Here is a 19,959-nt window from a genome sequence, read left to right on the forward strand (position 1 = left end):
GCTGTATATGGCAATGACCTAGCAACTCTTGCTGCAGTGGTGCTGGAACTGAATGTATTAGTTTTGCCTTTCCATTGGGCTATTTCAGTGATGTGGAGAGGTGGGTTCTGCTGCATGGGTAACAGCCTGTTTTCCACTTTGCATTCTGAAGAGGACATTCCAGTTTCACTATGTGGTGTCAACACAACATAGGGTGTTGGGTGGTGGGAACATCTCAAACCAGATCTGTTCACATTCAGAAAAATCCTTGTTTTCACTGCTGTTGACACATTGCAAGAAATTCCAGGCGGAGTTCATGTGCTTTTTGGCATTATGCCACTCCTCTTTTTTCTTCTATTTCTTGAATGTTGACTGGTTTATTCCCAGCTCAAAAGATGCTTTTCAGTCACTGGTTCTTTCTCTTTTGCAGTAACCTAAGTGTAAGCTCTTTCATCATATTTGCAGGCAAGAATTAGAATAAAACCGTGGAATGATGATAATTATAATGATAAATGTAATGATAATCATTCACATTTGTTTAGCACTCACCTTGAGGCTCCAAGCACATTTAATAATACACTATAAGGCACATGGAAAAAAAATCATTCAAAACAAACTCACTATTTATTTTAAAAACAGTGTAGCATCAGTCATGACTCACACACCTCCTCACCTCACCCCCATGATAAAATGCAAAGATATGAACTCTCTAAAATTATTAATGGAAATAAAAAGGTGTAACATAAATTAAACTTGCACACATCTCCCAACTCACCCCAGCACCCGACCCTCACACAAACACATCAACACACACATGATTAGGGGAGAGAATGATCTACATATGATATTGTGTGAACAAGTATGTTTCCAGATCAGATTTGAAAGATTTTATTGTGGAGCAGTGTCTGATGTATCGTAATAGAGATTTCCAAAACCAAGGGCCATAGTGTGTAAATGTTCGGAAACCATGGGGCTTACATCTGTACTGTGGTATTTCGAACATGTGTGTATCAGATGAAGAACGCAAGCCAAGGTGAAATGGACTGTAAATTTTGACTAAGTGAGAAAGGTACGATGGTGCAGAACCATTCAGTGAATTGAAACATATACAAGCTATTCTCAACTTCATTCTTCCAGATATTGGAAGCCAGTGTAACTTACATAGAAAAGGAGTGCATGGTTGTCTACTAGAGGCTTTCAAGATCAGGGGAGCAGCTAAGTTTTGGACTTTTTATAGAGTTTCTATGACAGAAGGCAAACCTATTAACTCTTTCACTTCCAGAACTATTTGTGATTTTTTAAAAATAATCAAAAACCTCTAAGTAGATTTCACAAAAATTAAAATATGTTTAAAAGTATGTTAAAGTGTATGTTTTGTTGAAGGAAAATGAATGGAGAATATAATTATCATAAGTTCAATGTTCACAGGATGAGGTAACTACCAATTAATGGAAAATAACACAAGATTTTCAGAAGAAAAAACAAAACAAAACAAAATAAAACCCACAAAATATTTTGAAAAAAGAAGAAGAAAATTCAAGTTTTTTTATGGGTGGAAATTATGCTAACGTTTAGCAAGTGTATTAGACACAAAAGCCAAGTGCAGTTATTTTGTTTCCGCCACTGTCCTGTTGTTTTGAACATAAACACTATACATAAACACTCAAATACCCCCCCCCCCCCCCCCCCGCACACACAAACACCCACAAACACTATCACACAAAAGTTCACTGTAAACAGTATTTTGGCTTGAAGCTTTCATCTGGAGGGTTTCATAGAAAAGGAAAACCCCAAAAGGAAGGTTCCAGTCTAAATTTTTGACTCACTTGTGAAAACAAAGTGAGTCTATGTTTTAACCCGGTGTTCGGTTGTGTGTGTGTGTGTATGTGTGTGTGTGTGTGTGTGTGTGTGTGTGTCCGTGGTAAACTTTAACATTGACATTTTCTCTGCAAATACTTTGTCAGTTGACACCAAGTTAGGCATAAAAATAGGAAAAATTCAGTTCTTTCCAGTCATCTTGTTTAAAACAATATTGCACCTCTGGGATGGGCACAAAAAAATAAAAAAATGAAGCCTAATTATATGCAAACTGCATTTACTGTTATATTTATATTATTTGTATTCTCTAAACTTGGCACTTTGATCTGATATTCTGACACAACAACAAGAGCAGTCATTATTATCATTTTTTGTTCAAACAGGAACTTCTTTTGCTAGGCAAGGAAGTTTTATTTATTTTGCAAATGTTTTGGTGCATATAGTAAAAAAGGGAAAGTACTCTGTAATTAATGCTAGGGGACTTAATTCGAATTTGGTTAGGACTTCTTTTTTTTTTAATGCGAAGCTTTATAATAACAAATACAGAACACATTTTAACGATTAGATTTAAAAAAAAAATGTATCACAAGTAAGTCTTGAAGGCCTTGCTTCTCTTGTTTTTCTTTACCCACTTTTAACATGACTCCACCCCCTTCCTGTTGATGTACCTTGTAGCATGTAATCATCATCAGGATAACTAGAATCACTTCAGTTGATCAACAACATTACTTTCATTTTCTGTCATGTTTTCATAGTTCCTATCATGAACGTTGTGCTGGAAATCAAACAAACTCTAGTCATCTTTTCTGTACCATACATCCTGGCAGCCACATTGACACACTCCACAGCTTTTCGCTTTACAAAACACAAGGAAAATTGCATCAAGATCAAGCCATAATGTGCTGAGATATTGCTTTGAACACATATTAATGCATTTTGCAAGGAAGTAAGCATATGCAAATGAGTGGCTGAACTGTTGGTAATGCAATTACCCCTAAACCATGTATATATGCATGTTAAGGAGTGAAAGGATTAATAAAGAATTGCAGTAATCTAATCTGGAAAGAACGCACAAGGTTACTAGTGTTTTTGTTGCATCATCTGTGAGGTATCTTCAGAACTGATTTGTTTGAGGTCAGAAAAGGCAGTTTGACAAACTTTGTCACATGATGATTCATACTAAGTTTAGAATCAATAATGAATCCCAAGTTTCTCACATGTGAATGGGAAATCATGGGAGCCTGCCTTAACTGAGGATGGAAGAGTACAAGAAGGAGATAGGAGTTGAAAGAGAATGGACTGTTTAATCATCATTTAGTTTTAGTTTGTTATTGTTCAGAAATTTATATCACAGGTTCAATTTCTTGTGCATTCTCTGGTGGGGTTGATTTTTGTACCTGGGTGTCATCTGCAGACAACTGAGAAGTAACAGTGTAGTTCTGGATGATATTATACAGAGGGGTGGTGTACATCATGAATAAAATGGGACAGAGAACTGAGCCTTGTGGAACACCAAAAAGGAGAGGGCTGGAGAGGATGTGAAATTGTTGCCAAGTAAGATTAGGACCATCTGAGTGCTATAGCAATCATCATATTGTCAGTTGTGAGTAAACCTTTAAACTGTGGTATGAACATTGGACATAAACTGTGCCTTGCATTGCTGAGAGAAAAGTGTGAAAGCAGTTATTTTCTGAAAAATGATGTACAGGGACATGGGAGTATTTGGTCACATTTGGTGGCACATTTATGGGGAATGTCATCACATTGGATTACTTTAGGACACTTTTGGCAGGCCTAAGTGTTTTTTTTAATTCTTCACTCATTATGATGTTTGGTGTTGTATTTTGTATCAACCACAGCACTTGCACTGATGGAACCCATTGTTGCAGTTGAGCTTGGCAAACACAGCTCCAGACAGCTCGGAAGAAGTTAGTCTGTTGTACGAAGAGGGAAATTCTCATGAAGGACACTTTGTTCAACTTGGTGAGGTTGACACAAAGTCTAAATTTCCCATTTGTTTTTGGTATGACAACTACTGGGGCACACCAGTCAGTTGGAGTTGTAACAGGTTTGATGATGTGTTGTTCGTGCAGTCAAGTCAGTTCTTCCTGTACTTTGTTCTTCAAAGGAAGTTGCAAATGTCTTGATGTTGCACTAGAATATGGTGGTATGTTTTCTCTCAGTCTGATCTTGCCGACCAACCTCATTTTTCCCAGTCCTTTGAATAAGTTGGGACACTTTGAGGCTGGACTTGCTGATTGCTGTGTGGAGTTGACTCTTTCAAACAGATGAAGTGCCCCTATTGCTGGTCTATCAAGTGATGGTTCATGAAGATAGTCCACGATATACAGATCCTGTATGGTCTCAGTAATGTCATTCTTAAAAGTTGTGGTTAACTTTCCTACAACCTTGGTTTCTGTCTTCCCAGGGACTAGAAGCTTTTTGTTGGTCCTCTCTATTACAGGATAATTTTTCTTGAAGACCGACTTGGAACAACAGGAACATCAGCCCCTGTGTCCACTCAAAACTTGACAGACTTTCCATTAACTTGAAGAGTAGCATGCCAAAAATCTTGAACTGCATTGACAGCTTTGTTGCCTTTACATACTTCAGTTGAGACTAGTACAACTTCTTCGTGTACTTCTTCTATATTGTATACTTTCTTCTTGGAATGACACATGACTACATAGTGACCTTTGGATAAACATTTGCGACACTCTGCGTCTTTTGCTGGGCAGTCCTTCCTTCTGCCACAACAGGTGCACTTCTTGTATTCTTGAGGATGAAATGATTCACACTTTTACTTTGCTGACTGATTCTTCCTATGCTTCACTGGAATCATGTTAACTTGCATGTTTTCGTGTTCCTGACTTGTCATTACATGTGCCTGTTGTCTGGGAATCTCATGGGCCCTACCAATACTCAGGTATTTGGCTAAGTCAAGTTTCTTGTCTTCCAGCATTTTCTCTCTGATGACGTCTCTCACTCCCATGACAACCTGATTTCAGATTATCTCTTGTCTTCTAGTTGACTGTGAAGCGTCTTGTCTTCTGGAATGAAATTTTTTTTTTTTTTTTTTTTTTTTTTTTTTGCTGCCCCATCATGTGCCCCGTTTCAGTGGCATTACTCCCACGCCGCTCATTTAGAGTCCCCCATACACGGCCACACCCGGGTTCGTCCGTCGCAGTTCCAGCGTCGGCAGTCCACAGGGAACCATCGATGTTAGGTCGCCTGGAGGCCACACACCAGAGGAGACCCTGCACTGCTGCTGAGTCACTTCGGTGGTGTTCAGTGGTGCCTGTTCTGATTTTACGTACTTAGGACACCACCTACTAAGCCCCCTACTAACGACAATAATGGCTTAGTCGCGGAGCCAGACTGAGTGAGCGTCCCTCCTTCTGGAATGAAATTTGTATGCTTCAAATGCTTTGTTAGTTTCACCCACACAGAAATCTTAAAATTTTTCTTTTATTTTCTCCAAATTCTTGCTGTCAACTTTACTATCAAAGCTAAATCCATTGTAAATGCCCATTGCTTCCTCGCCAGTGGTTGCAAGAAGAAATGCTGTTTGAAATTATTGTTGTTCTTTAGTCACTCAGGTTGCAACTGAATAATTGTCCCACTATCTTTTAGATTTTCACCATTTGTTTGGCAAACCACTCACACATTCCAGTTTAGCTGGAGTTGGTACACTAGCAGTGAACTGTTTCATTCCTTTGCTCATTGAGGATACTGGGGACGACGTCATCTTGAACATTGAATAATGTCTATCAAAGTTTAAAAAAATTTCTACTTACAGTCAGTCAGAATTCCCTCTCTGCTCACTGCTTTTCTATCTTCTCTTTGACAGTACCACTTCTGACGCCATGTCCTGTTTGGTATCAACTACACTCACTCGCATACAGTTACATGAAAAGGATACAGACGATAGGCACAGAGATGGTTCAAGACGTTGTGTATTCAGTTGTTTTCTTGCCAAAGTCCTCATGTCCCATCAGCCCCTTTCTACTTCTGGAAGTGGCACTCAGCACTCAATACAGTCTACTTATTTGATTGTGAATAATGTTTGTCATTACTCTACAATTTGTAAACATGTATATGCATGCTTATACTGATCCCTAGTCAGTAACATTTATTTACTTATATTTGCTGACATTTGAGATGACATTGATATGACAGACTCACACACTTCAGTATAAAAGTATAGTATATTAACAACTATCACCTAACAAAATATCAGTCTTTTTTTTTTTTAGTTATTACTTACAACATGTGTTATCAGTGTTCCCTTGAACTGATGACTGTATTTTCTAAAAACAAAAACAAAAACAAAAACAAAACAACACTTAAAATATAGTGAAACATAAGCTTGCTTGAAAAATAAGAGCATTATTCAGGTAGACTTATGAGCTAAAGGTGGATGTATGTGTGTGTGTGTGTGTGTGTGTGTGTGTGTGTGTGTCTGTGTCTGTGTCTGTGAGCTTTAGCCATTTTTAGATGTATGATTATAATGTAAGAGTCTAATCTATGCCAGTCTTATTTATGTATGCAGATGCACATAATCAAATGTTAGTTTTGGATAACATTATATAAAAGAAGAATTTCAGAAGCATTCATTTAACTAAACATGCTGTGAGGTTTTGGCCCAGAAACTATCAGATACTCTGCAGCACGACTCTTAAAGCAAAGAAACATCAACACGCCACTCCCCTACTTGCTTCCCTTGACTGGCTCCCCATCCAAGCATGAATACAAAACAGAACTCTCAGTCCTTTGTGACAATTTCTTTACTGATTCTTGTCCTGTCTATCTTTCGGATCTACTTTCTGTCTACTCACTGTCCAGACAACTCTGTTCTTCAAATGACAAGCGCACACTGTCTATTCCAAAGATTCATACAAAAACTTACGGTGAATATTCCTTATTTTTTTGTTGCACTGAAACAGTGGAATTCACTGCCTTCACACCTCCGTTACACCCCAACACCCGCATTCAAAAGAGCACTCAAAACATATCTTTTCAAACTGTACTTTTCTCTCTGAAACTTTTCCATCTGCCTATGCTTGCTGTGATCTTATTATTATTTGTTTTGCTGTGATTTGTGCCTGTGTGATTTGAGACTGTGATGGTGCCTGTGTTGATTTACATATTTTATGTCATTTAGTCTTAAATATGTATATTTTAGCCAGTGTCATGTGATACTGTGTTGACTTTGTACATATTTTAAGTCACTTAGTCTTAAATTTGTATATTAGTCTTGAATTTGTATATTTCATTGTAAAGCGCGGTGAGCCCCCATCTGAGATAGGGGGCACTGTGCTATATGAGCCAGCATTATTATCATTATTATTATTATTATTATTATTACTATTGTTATTATTATTATTATTATTATTATTATTATTATTATTAGATCTGGTTGATCTTTGTCTTTAACAAGAGATATTCAAAGCAAATTAAGAAAATTGTTATGGATGCTCATACTTAACTCATTCGGGACGGCAAGTTTTCTCCCTTGCTTTTCCCCAGAGATGGCCCATTTATAAGGGTTTGGAAAACAAATTACAAAAAATAAAAAATACAGAGTAAGAAAATGAAACTTCCAGAACTGGATTATTACGTGTTGGGCTATTACATAAAAAAAAAAAAATCAAATTTCTCATCTTATTTTTACAGTTTTGCCATTATATAGAAAACAATGCCAGTTTTTCACCCCGAATCACCATACCCATGCTTGCTTTCTGCACTTAATTCACTTTCTTCTTCATCATCATCCACCTTTTCGATGTCCGACCCTTCAGTTCGTAGCATTTCAAGTACATCGGCAACACTAAACCGTTGCCGTCACTGCCTTGTTCACTCCGCAACATTTTGAGAAGAACCTGCTTCAGACGCCATTTGCTAACAGGCTGCCACGTGAGCAGGCGACTGGTCAGTGACTTTGTCAGTGTGTGTGCGAAACAGGCCACATATGACAGGCTGGCCAATCATACCATTCGTTTGTGGAGTGACCCAGAATAGTGCACTCTGCTTGGCTAATCACAAAATCACGTGTACAGCACGTGATGAATTTTTATTTTTGGAAAATGCTATTCCATTCTGTTGTCCAAATCTGAATACATCTTATGTAGGAATGCTCATGCATTCCGTTGTCCGGAGAGAGTTAATGTTAGTAACACTTGCCTCTAATTTGTGTGTTTTCAGGTTTGAAAATATCCGCATGCATGTGATGACAGTGGGCATGACCCTGCTGAACTCAGAGGATGGCATTGACTTTGTGCTGGATGACCTGGAGCGCCTGTTCAACCGCAACCTCAACAAGTGCTTTGATGAGCTGAAGGACATGGGTCTGCCTTGTAAGCAGATCGCCTCCTACGTCAGTTCCCTCTGTGATGCAGCCAGGCTGCGCGCCATTGAAGAGTCGGAGAAGAGTGAGGTGGGTTCAGGTGTGAATCCATCCACCATGTCCATTTTTCAGGAGCTGTTGGGGACACTAGCCAACCCACACTATGTCAACTGGGACAGCCAGGACTCCATGGTGCTGGTGCTTGTTCGGGAACGCAAGGTGGCCCACAAGTTTAAGGACCACCTGAAGCGTACATCCTTCGTGCGGGAACGCAACATGCGGGTGGCGGTGGTGGTGGGGCATGGGGCAGGCAGTGGGGAGGGAGAGGGCATGAACCTGCGAAAGCAGGACAAAGTTCTGCAGGGCATCAAGTGTCACCGCTATGACATTGTGGTGGCCACGTCCGTGGCTGAGGAAGGGGTGGACATCCCAGAGTGCCAGCTGGTGGTGTGCCTCAACCCCCCCACCACTGTCAAGGCACTGGTGCAGATGCGTGGCCGTGCGCGGCAGAAGGACAGTTACTTTGTGGTGCTGTGCAGCAGTCAGCAGGAGAAGCAGAAGCTGGAGGAGCTGCAGAAACAAGAGCTGAACATGAAGAGAGCTGCTGCTCGTCTGACACAGGAACACAGTGCTGCTCGGTAATGGCCAGAAATGGGAACTCAGCATGAATGTGATAGCTATTTGCCTCACACAGGAATACATGGCTCCACTCATTGATTGATACCAGTGACACAAGTCCAGTGGGTAAAGGAGAGCTGCACTTTTGAGTTGTAATGCCAGAGACTGGAGTTCATTTTCTCACCTTGGGAAGTAACACACAATACCTTAGCAGTGACACTGTCCTGTTCTTGGATTGACAGAAGACACAGCTCTCATTCAACTTCATGCTGTGTGTTGTCCAGTCCAAATCTGTTGTTAAGGTTACTAACTACACTGTAACACTTCACTTATATCAGTGCTCATTAGTCTGACAATGCATGAGTTATGATACAGTAATGCTCAGCATTAATGCTGTGCTCATATTAGACTTCCATTGCATCCCTTGGATTCCCTAAGAAAGGTACAAAGATCATTTCATTATTAGCTACTTTTCCTTTATTTTTGTAGTAAATTTCTCCCTTTCATTTTCTTCCTTCTTCTAATATCTTCCTTTACTGGTGGATTTGGAAAGTGATCTTTCTCTCATGGAGGTTGGGAACAGGCCAAGAAATTTTTACAATGGCTGTAACTTTGATTAGATTATACTTGCCTTCACAAAATGTGTCAAGTAGACAATATATTTTTTTTGCCAACAAGTATGTTAATTCAGTTTGGTATTGTAATTGACATGATACTGTGGTTTCCTTTCCAAATGAAACTTTCCTTGTTCATGACATAGTGTAGTCTCCCAGATTGCTCCATGTTAACAATGTGCTATGTATAGTACATTGGATAGGCAAACAACATACATTATGTTTGTACTATGTAAAGAATGAAAATAAGTAAGCAGCATCACGTGAATCTTTTACAGCTAATACTTCTTTTTACCAGAAAATATGGGCATGACTTCCCATTTGAAAGGAATTGGAATTGTGTTAAGAAAGACAGTTGAGAAAGGAGGAAGTTGCCTCTGGCAATATCAATAAAACAGTATGTGGGTGGATAATTATTTGTGAACTCTTTGACTTCCAGAACTATTTGTGAATTTTACAAAATAATCACCTTCCTCTAAAAAAAAAAAAAAAAAAAAAAATCACAAATAAAGAATATAATGCTCAAAATTATGTAAAAGTATGTAATGGAGAGAGTTACCACTCTTTACTATTTGTTAATCATTTCATCTCCCGGCCTAATTATTTGTTAATTTCCAGTATGTAAAAGTATATTTTCTAACAGGAAAATGAATGGAAAATATTATATTCATGAGTTCAATGTTGACAGGATGAGATAACTCCTAATCAGGAGAAAAATACACAAAATATTTTAGAAAAAAGAAGAAGAAGAAAACTCGCATTTTTTAATTTTATGGGTGGAAATGGTGCTAAAATTAGCAAATGTAAGAGACACAACAACCAAGTGCAATTATGTTGTTTTCCTCCACTGTCATTTGTTTTAAACAAACGCTATACATAAGCACTCACATATACCTCTGCACACGCCCTCTCACCCAAACACGCTATCACACAATATTACAACACAAAAGTTCACTGTAAACAATATTTTGGCTGGAAGCTTTCACCATAGTAAATGAAAACACAAAAATGAAGGTTTCAAGCCAGAATATTGAGTTTTTTCTATAGCCACTTGTAACACAACCTCACCCCCTTCCTGTTGCTGTACCTTGCTGCATGTAGTCATCACCAGGATAACTAGAATCACTTCAGTTGATCAACAACAACCTTACTTTTGTTTTCTATCACATTTTCATAGTTGCTGTTGTCTACATTGTGTGGAAAATCAAACAAAATTCTAGCCACCTCTTCTGTAAGGCACATCCTGGTAGCCATGTTGTCATGCTCAATTGTTTTTCTCTTTACAAAAGGGCCCCCCCCCCAAAAAAAAAAAAAAAAATGCGCATTAGAATCGAGCCAAAACTTTTTGAGCTATTTGTTCGAGCATGCATCAAGGCTTTCACCATTTGCAAGGAAATAAGCATATTCAAATGGATGGCTGGACTGTTGATAATACAGTTACCCCTAAGCTGTAAGAAGTGAAAGGCTTAACTGCATTCAGAAGTATTGTTTGCTGAGCAGTCAGTCCAGAGACCCACTGTATACTGGACCAGTGCTTCACAACTTCCATGGCCAGGAAGGACCAGCAGGAATATGCCCCCTGGATGCAGAAGGTCAGAAAGCAGAAGTCAAGTGACAGTCAAATAATATCTGATTGCTTTAAAGAAGGTCAGAAAAGTGCTTCTCATTATGCATACACATCTATATTGAAGTGTAACCGATGAATAAGTAAATCTCAAATCAGTGTTGAATAAATGAAACTGGAAATTTACAAAGATGATATTTATGTGAATTTGTAAATGTAATGTGAAAGTGAACTGTCTGAATTAGAGCCTTACTTCCTTCTTCAGCTTTCTGAACAGCTTGTACACATTCTTTCTTCTTCTGAGGTCTGCCTCTCTTTCTGTCTATCTGTCCATCTGCCTGTCTGTCTGTCTATCTGCCCGTCTGGCTGTTTGTCTCTCTCTCTCTCTCTCTCTCTCACACACTTAAGCACCCCCCCCCCCTCCCATTCTCCCACAGGCACACATCGCATACATTTATTCATGTGCCTTCTGTCTTTATTTTCGGTAACACCAATGTGGTAACAAATCTCTTCTGGTGTTTTTTTTAATTCATTAGCCTCAAAGCATGTCTGTTGTAATTTGCCCCTTTATAGAATGAATTCTGAGTAGAATAGTTGGTGTTTACGTTGAAATATAATTGATTTCTCCATCTGTAAAAAAAAACCAACAACAAAAAAAAAAAATCCCATTCCCTTCAGTTGTTTGAAAATGAGAGTAACGATTTCTGATATATTGTTTAGATCATTGACTGTTGTCATGATATCTCATTGTTTCCATGGAGACAGGAATGGAAGTCAGTTTGTGTAACTTTAGTGTGTTAAAGTGCACTAACTTTGTGTTGAGCTGGAGTGGTGTTTTACTGATCATGGCTTTGATTATGTGACATGATGCTGTTTATGGTTTTTCTTTACCACTTGATGTGTGTCTATGTTTGTGGTTTTGGCCTGAAATGGTTGTATGATAATAATAATAATTATAATGGACATTTATATAGCGCATTTCTCCAGACACACTGCTCAGTGCGCTTTACATTTTGTTCCCCACTCCCTGCCTCCCCATCAGTACTCCTCTCCACACCCACCCCCACCCACACACACTCACACACACACGGAAGTGCGTGCAAAAAAAAACAAAACCAGAAAAAAAATGCAACTAAACATTGGAAACCACCCACCCACCTATGATGCCCTCTAGAAAACGCACCCCTGCAACACGCACTCAGGCACACGAACGCACAGACACTCACCAACACCCCGCCACACACACACGGCAAACAGCCTGTCCACAAAAAATCATGCACCCAAAACCAGATCACACCAAGATAAAAAAAAAGAAAAAAAGTATCTACAATTTCAGTTTCTCAAGGTTCTTTTTCAGTATGCCAAGTATGTGATGGGACCTCAGTAAATTGTCTCATCTGAATGACTATACACTTAGTTTGGCAGATGAGCATCTTAACCATTCTGCCACCTTCCTCATTGTGTTTGCAGCTTTGACTGACACATGTATTAAGTGTTCAGATTCTGTAGACTGACTGACTCATGTATAAAGTGTTCAGATTCTTTAAACTGACTAACATATCCATAGAATTATAGTGACATGTCTAATATGTATAATATATAAATTATAAAGCTATCCGTTTCTCTCTCTCTCTCTCTCTGAGTCTCTCTCTCTCTCTCTCTCTGTATATATATATATGTGTGTGTGTGTGTGTGTGTGTGTGTGTGTGTGTTTGCCAGAAATCTGCTTTTTGTCGCTTTCTTTGTTTCTCACCTTTTCTTTCTGTTGTCTCTTCCTTCCTTATTTTTTGACATGCTGGTCCATTCTCTGGATTTGATGATTGGGCTTTCTTTCTGGGTTGTTTCTGTTTGTTTTCAGGAGATTTGAGCAGCTTGTTGGTATTTTTTTGTTTGGAAAGCCTGTTATTTCTGATTTATTTTTGGTATGATGTATAATTATGTTTCTGTTCAGGTTACTTAAAAAAAAAAAAGAATCCTCTTGGGAGAGATTGATGGAATGGTCAACTCCAGAAGCATGTCCGAGGTTTATGTGTATAAATATGACTGTACTTCTTCCTGTTTTTCTTTTCTGGGTCTTCTTTTTTTTTCAGGATTGAGATCGACAGTTTTCAGCTTTGATGTTGCCCTTGTGGTTGGCTGGTCTATAATCAACAATGATGAATGATAAATGTGTTTGGATGTGTAAATAAATGAATGAATATATATGTATATATTACAGAGAGATGTGTTGCTCTCAGTGCCCTGAAATGTTAATGTTTATGAACTGAGATGTTAAAAGAGTTAAAGTCGAGAAGTGCAGAAGGGTAAAAATGTAGTGGTATGACTCATTCATGTTACGCCAGGCTGACAGCTATAGGCAGCCTTTAACCAGATGTTTGGCGTGTTGTACTGCAATGAACTGTCTGTGGTGTGTTGAGGTGTGTTGTACTGCACTGAACTGTCTGTGTTGTGTTGTACTGAACTGTGTCTGTGGTGTGTTGTACTGCACTGAACTGTCTGTGGTGTGTTGTACTGCACTGAACTGTGTCTGTGGTGTGTTGTACTGAACTGTGTCTGTGGTGTGTTGTACTGAACTGTGTCTGTGGTGTGTTGTACTGCACTGAACTGTCTGTGGTGTGTTGTACTGCACTGAACTGTGTCTGTGGTGTGTTGTACTGCACTGAACTGTGTCTGTGGTGTGTTGTACTGCACTGAACTGTGTCTGTGTTGTGTTGTACTGAACTGTGTCTGTGGTGTGTTGTACTGCACTGAACTGTCTGTGGTGTGTTGTACTGCACTGGACTGTGTCTGTGGTGTGTTGTACTGCACTGAACTGTGTCTGTGTTGTGTTGTACTGCACTGAACTGTGTCTGTGGTGTGTTGTACTGCACTGAACTGTGTCTGTGTTGTGTTGTACTGCACTGAACTGTGTCTGTGTTGTGTTGTACTGCACTGAACTGTGGTGTGTTGTACTGCACTGAACTGTGTCTGTGTTGTGTTGTACTGCACTGAACTGTGTCTGTGTTGTGTTGTACTGCACTGAACTGTGTCTGTGTTGTGTTGTACTGCACTGAACTGTGTCTGTGTTGTGTTGTACTGCACTGAACTGTGTCTGTGGTGTGTTGTACTGCACTGAACTGTGTCTGTGGTGTGTTGTACTGCACTGAACTGTGTCTGTGTTGTGTTGTACTGCACTGAACTGTGTCTGTGTTGTGTTGTACTGCACTGAACTGTGTCTGTGGTGTGTTGTACTGCACTGAACTGTCTGTGGTGTGTTGTACTGCACTGAACTGTGTCTGTGTTGTGTTGTGTTGTTTTGTACTGCACTGAACTGTCTGTGGTGTGTTGTACTGCACTGAATTTCCCTGAAAACGGAGTATGACTGCCTAAATGGTGGGTGTAAGAATGGTCATACACATAAAAGCCCACTCATGCATACATGTGAACACTAGAATTGCAGCCCATGACCAAAGAAGAAGAAGACTGCACTAACTGTCAGTGGTCTGACAGCAGGCTGCAACTGTCCTGTGGCATCTCTTGCATCATTTGAACTTTGTATATACTCTCACAGTCAGCAAACTGAAACAAACAACCATTAATTGAGCAAAACTAATAATTTATTCATAAAAGGAGATCAGGAATTTTTGAATACACACACACACACACACACACACACGTGTGTACACATACACTCATACATACACTGACATACATTACAGTTTGGTGCTTTCTCATGGAAAATAGGTTCAGAACTACTGCAGCAGAGTTAAATATGATGGAAAAGGAATAGTGGACTGGCTCTCATTTCTATAAAAACATCACATCTGGCACTGAGTGATGTCTGCTTTGTTCCAAAGAGTCCATGTAGAAATAACATGGCAGGGTGCCACCATCCCAGCCCTTCTCCCCCATCCCTCCTGTGTTCCCAAGCCAGTTCACCTGATGGTGGATCAGGCGGTAGGTAAGTCAGGACTGAAGCCTGTCTTCCACTTGTGGAGTGCATTGTATCTAGCAATTTTGTATGGAAGGTATTGTCAATTTGTTGGAATTATGCATGTGTGTGGTTTTGAAATGTTAAAAAAAAAAGGGTACAGAACATGGGGAAAAAAACCCATAACAAGCAGGAAACAACAACAACACCCCCCCACCCACACAACACCCCCTCCCCTGCATCCCCTGTCTCCCCAGAAATATGTTCATATTGCACAGTTTTGCATCCTGAAAATATGTAGAGCAAGGCAGTGGGGTGGTACTGCCATGGAGTCCTACAGTTTGCACAGCTATTTAAATGTGAAATCACACGACTGGACAGACAGGTGTTTACTGTAGTGAAATCACATGACTGGACAGACAGGTGTTTACTGTAGTGAAATCACATGACTGGACAGACAGGTGTTTACTGTAGTGAAATCCAGTCACAGACAGGTGTTTACTGTAGTGAATTCACATGACTGGGCAGACAGGTGTTTACTGTAGTGAAATGACATGACTGGACAGACAGGTATTTACTGTAGTGAATTCACATGACTGGGCAGACAGGTGTTTACTGTAGTGAAATCCAGTCACAGACAGGAGTTTACTGTGTGAAATCACATGACTGGACAGACAGGTGTTTACTGTAGTGAAATCCAGTCACAGACAGGTGTTTACTGTAGTGAATTCACATGACTGGGCAGACAGGTGTTTACTGTAGTGAAATCACATGACTGGACAGACAGGTATTTACTGTAGTGAAATCACATGACTGGGCAGACAGGTGTTTACTGTAGTGAAATCCAGTCACAGACAGGAGTTTACTGTGTGAAATCACATGACTGGACAGACAGGTGTTTACTGTAGTGAAATCCAGTCACAGACAGGTGTTTACTGTAGTGAAATCACATGACTGGACAGACAGGTGTTTACTGTAGTGAATTCACATGACTGGGCAGACAGGTGTTTACTGTAGTGAATTTACATGACTGGACAGACAGGTGTTTACTGTAGTGAAATCACATGACTGGACAGACAGGTGTTTACTGTAGTGAAATCACATGACTGGACAGACAGGTATTTACTGTAGTGAAATCACATGGCTGGACAGACAGGTGTTTACTGTAGTGAAATCCAGTCACAGACAGGTGTTTACTGTAGTGAATTCACATGACTGGACAGACAGGTGTTTACTGTAGTGAAATCCAGTCACAGACAGGTGTTTACTGTAGTGAATTCACATGACTGGGCAGACAGGTGTTTACTGTAGTGAAATCCAGTCACAGACAGGTGTTTACTGTAGTGAAATCCAGTCACAGACAGGAGTTTACTGTGTGAAATCACATGACTGGACAGACAGGTGTTTACCGTAGTGAAATCCAGTCACAGACAGGTGTTTACTGTAGTTAATTCACATGACTAGACAGACAGGTGTTTACTGTAGTGAGTTCACATGACTGGACAGACAGGTCTTTACTGTAGTGAGTTCACATGACTGGGCAGACAGGTGTTTACTGTAGTGAATTCACATGACTGGGCAGACAGGTCTTTACTGTAGTGAATTCACATGGCAGACAGGTGTTTACTGTAGTGAATTCACATGACTGGGCAGACAGGTCTTTACTGTAGTGAGTTCACATGACTGGACAGACAGGTCTTTACTGTAGTGAGTTCACATGACTGGACAGACAGGTCTTTTCTGGAGTGAGTTCACATGACTGGACAGACAGGTCTTTACTGTAGTGAGTTCACATGACTGGACAGACAGGTATTTACTGTAGTGAGTTCACATGACTGGACAGACAAAGCTGCTCCTGAGAATGTATGTCACAGCAGTGCTCTATTCACAGGGCTACATGAAATCGCATGTGTGAATGGATGGTCAGTGAATTTATATATATATATATATATATATATTAAATTAAATTAAATTTAATTTAATTCTTTTCTTTCCGTCTTTGAACTGTTGACATATACTTTGCATATGTATGGTGACAATGTTGCCAATGTTTATTTACTTGCTTTGTTTAAAAGTGTATGGATCATTAAAAGAAATGTAATCCATTCATATCAAAAATGAAAACAAATTTTGCCCCCTTGTCAAAAGACCTTTGGCAGTGACAGTACAACTTTGAAGTGTCCAGCGTCTGTACAGAGGGCAAGAAGTCCCACAACAGACAAGCCAGGTAGGCCAGCTGCTCCCCAGGTTTGTGACTGTTTGTAGTTTCTGTGGTTGTGTTCATGCATTGCTGGATACTGGGTTCCAAGTTCCTGATACAGGTTTTCTTTGTTTCAGTTTGGAATGTCACATTTTTTCCCCATTTCATACATCTTGAATTTTTTTTCAGCCCAGTGTAATCAGACCGGTCGCCTTGAAACCACAGTATTTATTCAATTTTTCACACTGAAACAATGATGTTATAAACTTGTTTTTCTTGAACAGAACAGAACTGCACCAGAATTCAGTGAAAGCATTCTCTGGGTTTAAATGCTGAATGGAAGTGGTGTGTAATGTGTTTACTGTGTTTCTTTTCTTCACTATTAAATTTTGATGCTTTGTTTCTGCTGGACATTACTTAGTTAAAGTTTTGATTGCTCAGTCATTTTTTGTCATTTTGGATGTAAGGCTGGGATTGTGATTTGATCACTGTAGTTTTTATCTTTCTGGTTTGTTGCTTTTCATAACACTTTCAATATATTATCATGACATTTTGCTGTTGACTATTGTCTGCTTATTATGTTCCATTAGCTCACAAATATTTCATGTGTGAATGCACGGTGAGAAACATAAATTCAATGCTTGATGTATGATTATTTCAATGCTTGATGTATGAATACATTTTATTCGTCAGTGATTTTGTAAAATGCATTTAACTTGTTATTGTGTAAGGGAAGCAAATATATTGTTTTGCTGAAGAATTCTACAGCCTGGGCTCTGTCTTTGAATATTTTCAGCTAGTTCAAGACAAGGAGTGGTCATGGTAAAGAAAAAAAAAAGAATTGAAAGTTGTATTGGTAATAAAGAAGTGGAAATGGAGAGGATGGGTTTGCACTGATGTTATTTCAAATGAAGCCCACTTTCTTTGTTGGTTTTCCATGAGGGAGGTACAGTTGGTGATGGTACCACATCATGTGATGGTTTCAGTTTCAAAATGTCACAGTTTGTGTACCGATTTACATACATTTCATCCTACCTGCTAGAAAAACAAACAAAAAACCCCCAACAAAACAACAACAACAGCAAAAACAAAAATGAAACAACCTCCTGCCCTCCCACCCCCCCCCCCCAAAAAAAAAGACAAAAAAGAGATACCTGAACTATGCATAGACCCAATATTTTAGCCATGCCTTGAGAGCCTACCAAATGTGCATAAAAAAATGAATGTGTAAAAAAAAAAGTATGGGATGGAAAAACATCCAACAACAAGCAAGATGATGTGATGTTATTCTGAGAGATTGTCATTGTGTCTTATGACTATGGGTTGATATTTGATTGTAGAAAGTTGGTTTTGAGGGTGTTTTTGACACTATGTGATTGATACATGCATTCATTATTCGTTTGCAGTTTCTTTCATTGCTTGAGCAAAATAAACATAAGAAATAATCTGTCTCTTTGCTAATGTATGATAAGTGTATTGTATTCAAATCTGACTAAATATATTGATGCAATATTTTGGGTGCATGTATGTTTTTGTAAGTGTGTTTGTGCTGTGTGTCTGTGTGTAGTGTGTATGTATATGTATGCATGTATGCATGCATATCTCTGTGTGTGTGTGTGTGTGTGTGTGTGTGTGTGTGTGTGTGTGTGTGTGTGTGTGTGTGTGTGATAACTTTATGGAATATCAGACAATTTCTTAAAATGATCAAAAATACAATTATGAGAAAAAGTAACAATTCTATTAAAGTGTGCTATTAAACTGTGCCATATACTTAAATCTTAAATCAATCAAGGTGGTTATTCTGTAGGTGTAATCAAATCTCAATTGCCATAAGATTTGGATTTTTTTTAACCAATATGATGTACATCAAAATGTGCTCAATGAATCTCCCAGGTGGGACGAGGACTGCCTTTTGTGCATCTGGTATTATCTGGAATAGATTTAGATTTTTGAAAAAGCTCTGACATAAATGTACCAGTAGGCGTTGAGTAAAATATATGTTTATCTCAGTTTGGGAAGTTGATTTCTAATCTAATTCTCACTCCACCTGGTGTGAAATTGCAGTTTGTTAGGCTTTTTTGTGGGCTCTGTATTTGGTATATGCAGGGTTTTGATATCCACTCAAATGCAATACTCTACTTCTATGTCCTGGGGATGGTGAGTGAAAAAGTACACCAAGGACAAGTTTGTATACTTTATAATATATACTTTGGAGGGTTTTCAAACATATTTTTTCTTTCTTTATTTTTTTTTATATATAGCAAATAGTAGGGAGCATTGAAAAAGACAGCCTGTCCATATGATAGCTTGTGTGTGTGTGTGTGTGTGTGTGTGTGTGTGTACACATATGAAACCTATCACCCTGGCCAGCATACCGCGGCTGGCGGGGACCCTACATCAGCGGTCGAAACAAAGAGAAAGAAAAGAAAAAAAAAACAAGGATCGTACCTCTCACCATTGGTGCTTGGAACATAAGGACTCTCCTGGACAGAGATAACGCGGACAGACCCCAAAGGAGAACGGCACTAGTTGCATCCGAACTCGCCAGATACAACATCGACATCGCTGCCTTGAGTGAGACTCGGCTTGCAGGCAAAGGCGAGCTCTGTGAACGGGGATCTGGTTACACCTTCTTCTGGAGTGGACGAGGAAGCGAAGAGCGACGTGAGGCTGGCGTTGGTTTTGCAGTAAAAACAGCACTTGTCAGCAAGCTAGCTGGAATCCCAAAGGGAGTCAACGATAGGCTTATGACCATGAAACTCCCACTGGCATCTGGCCAGAAGCACCTCACCATTGTCAGTGCCTACGCCCCAACCATGACCAACCGGGATGAAGGGAAGGCGAAGTTCTACGAGGACCTTCACTCTGTCATTGCTGCTATCCCTAAAGCAGACAAGCTCATCATTCTTG

The 19,959-nt window shown here is 39.4% G+C and overlaps 1 protein-coding gene across 5 annotated transcripts in view; it reads left to right on the plus strand.

Annotated features, from left to right (window-relative positions):
* The window catches only part of LOC143286826 (uncharacterized), a 54,584-nt gene extending 36,090 nt beyond the window's left edge, over nt 1-18,494 (plus strand). For 3 of the 5 annotated variants that reach the window (XM_076594640.1, XM_076594638.1, XM_076594641.1), the window contains one exon: nt 8,002-18,494. In XM_076594640.1, coding sequence (XP_076450755.1) covers nt 8,002-8,785 — 784 coding nt within the window. In that variant the 3' untranslated portion in view covers nt 8,786-18,494. The remainder of the gene's footprint in view (nt 1-8,001) is intronic. The other 2 variants (XR_013055862.1, XR_013055863.1) reach the window with 2 other exon arrangements.
* The last annotated feature ends 1,465 nt before the right edge of the window (nt 18,495-19,959 follow it).

This window comes from Babylonia areolata, chromosome 10 (genome assembly GCF_041734735.1).
Source record: "Babylonia areolata isolate BAREFJ2019XMU chromosome 10, ASM4173473v1, whole genome shotgun sequence".
NCBI lineage: Eukaryota > Metazoa > Mollusca > Gastropoda > Neogastropoda > Buccinidae > Babylonia > Babylonia areolata.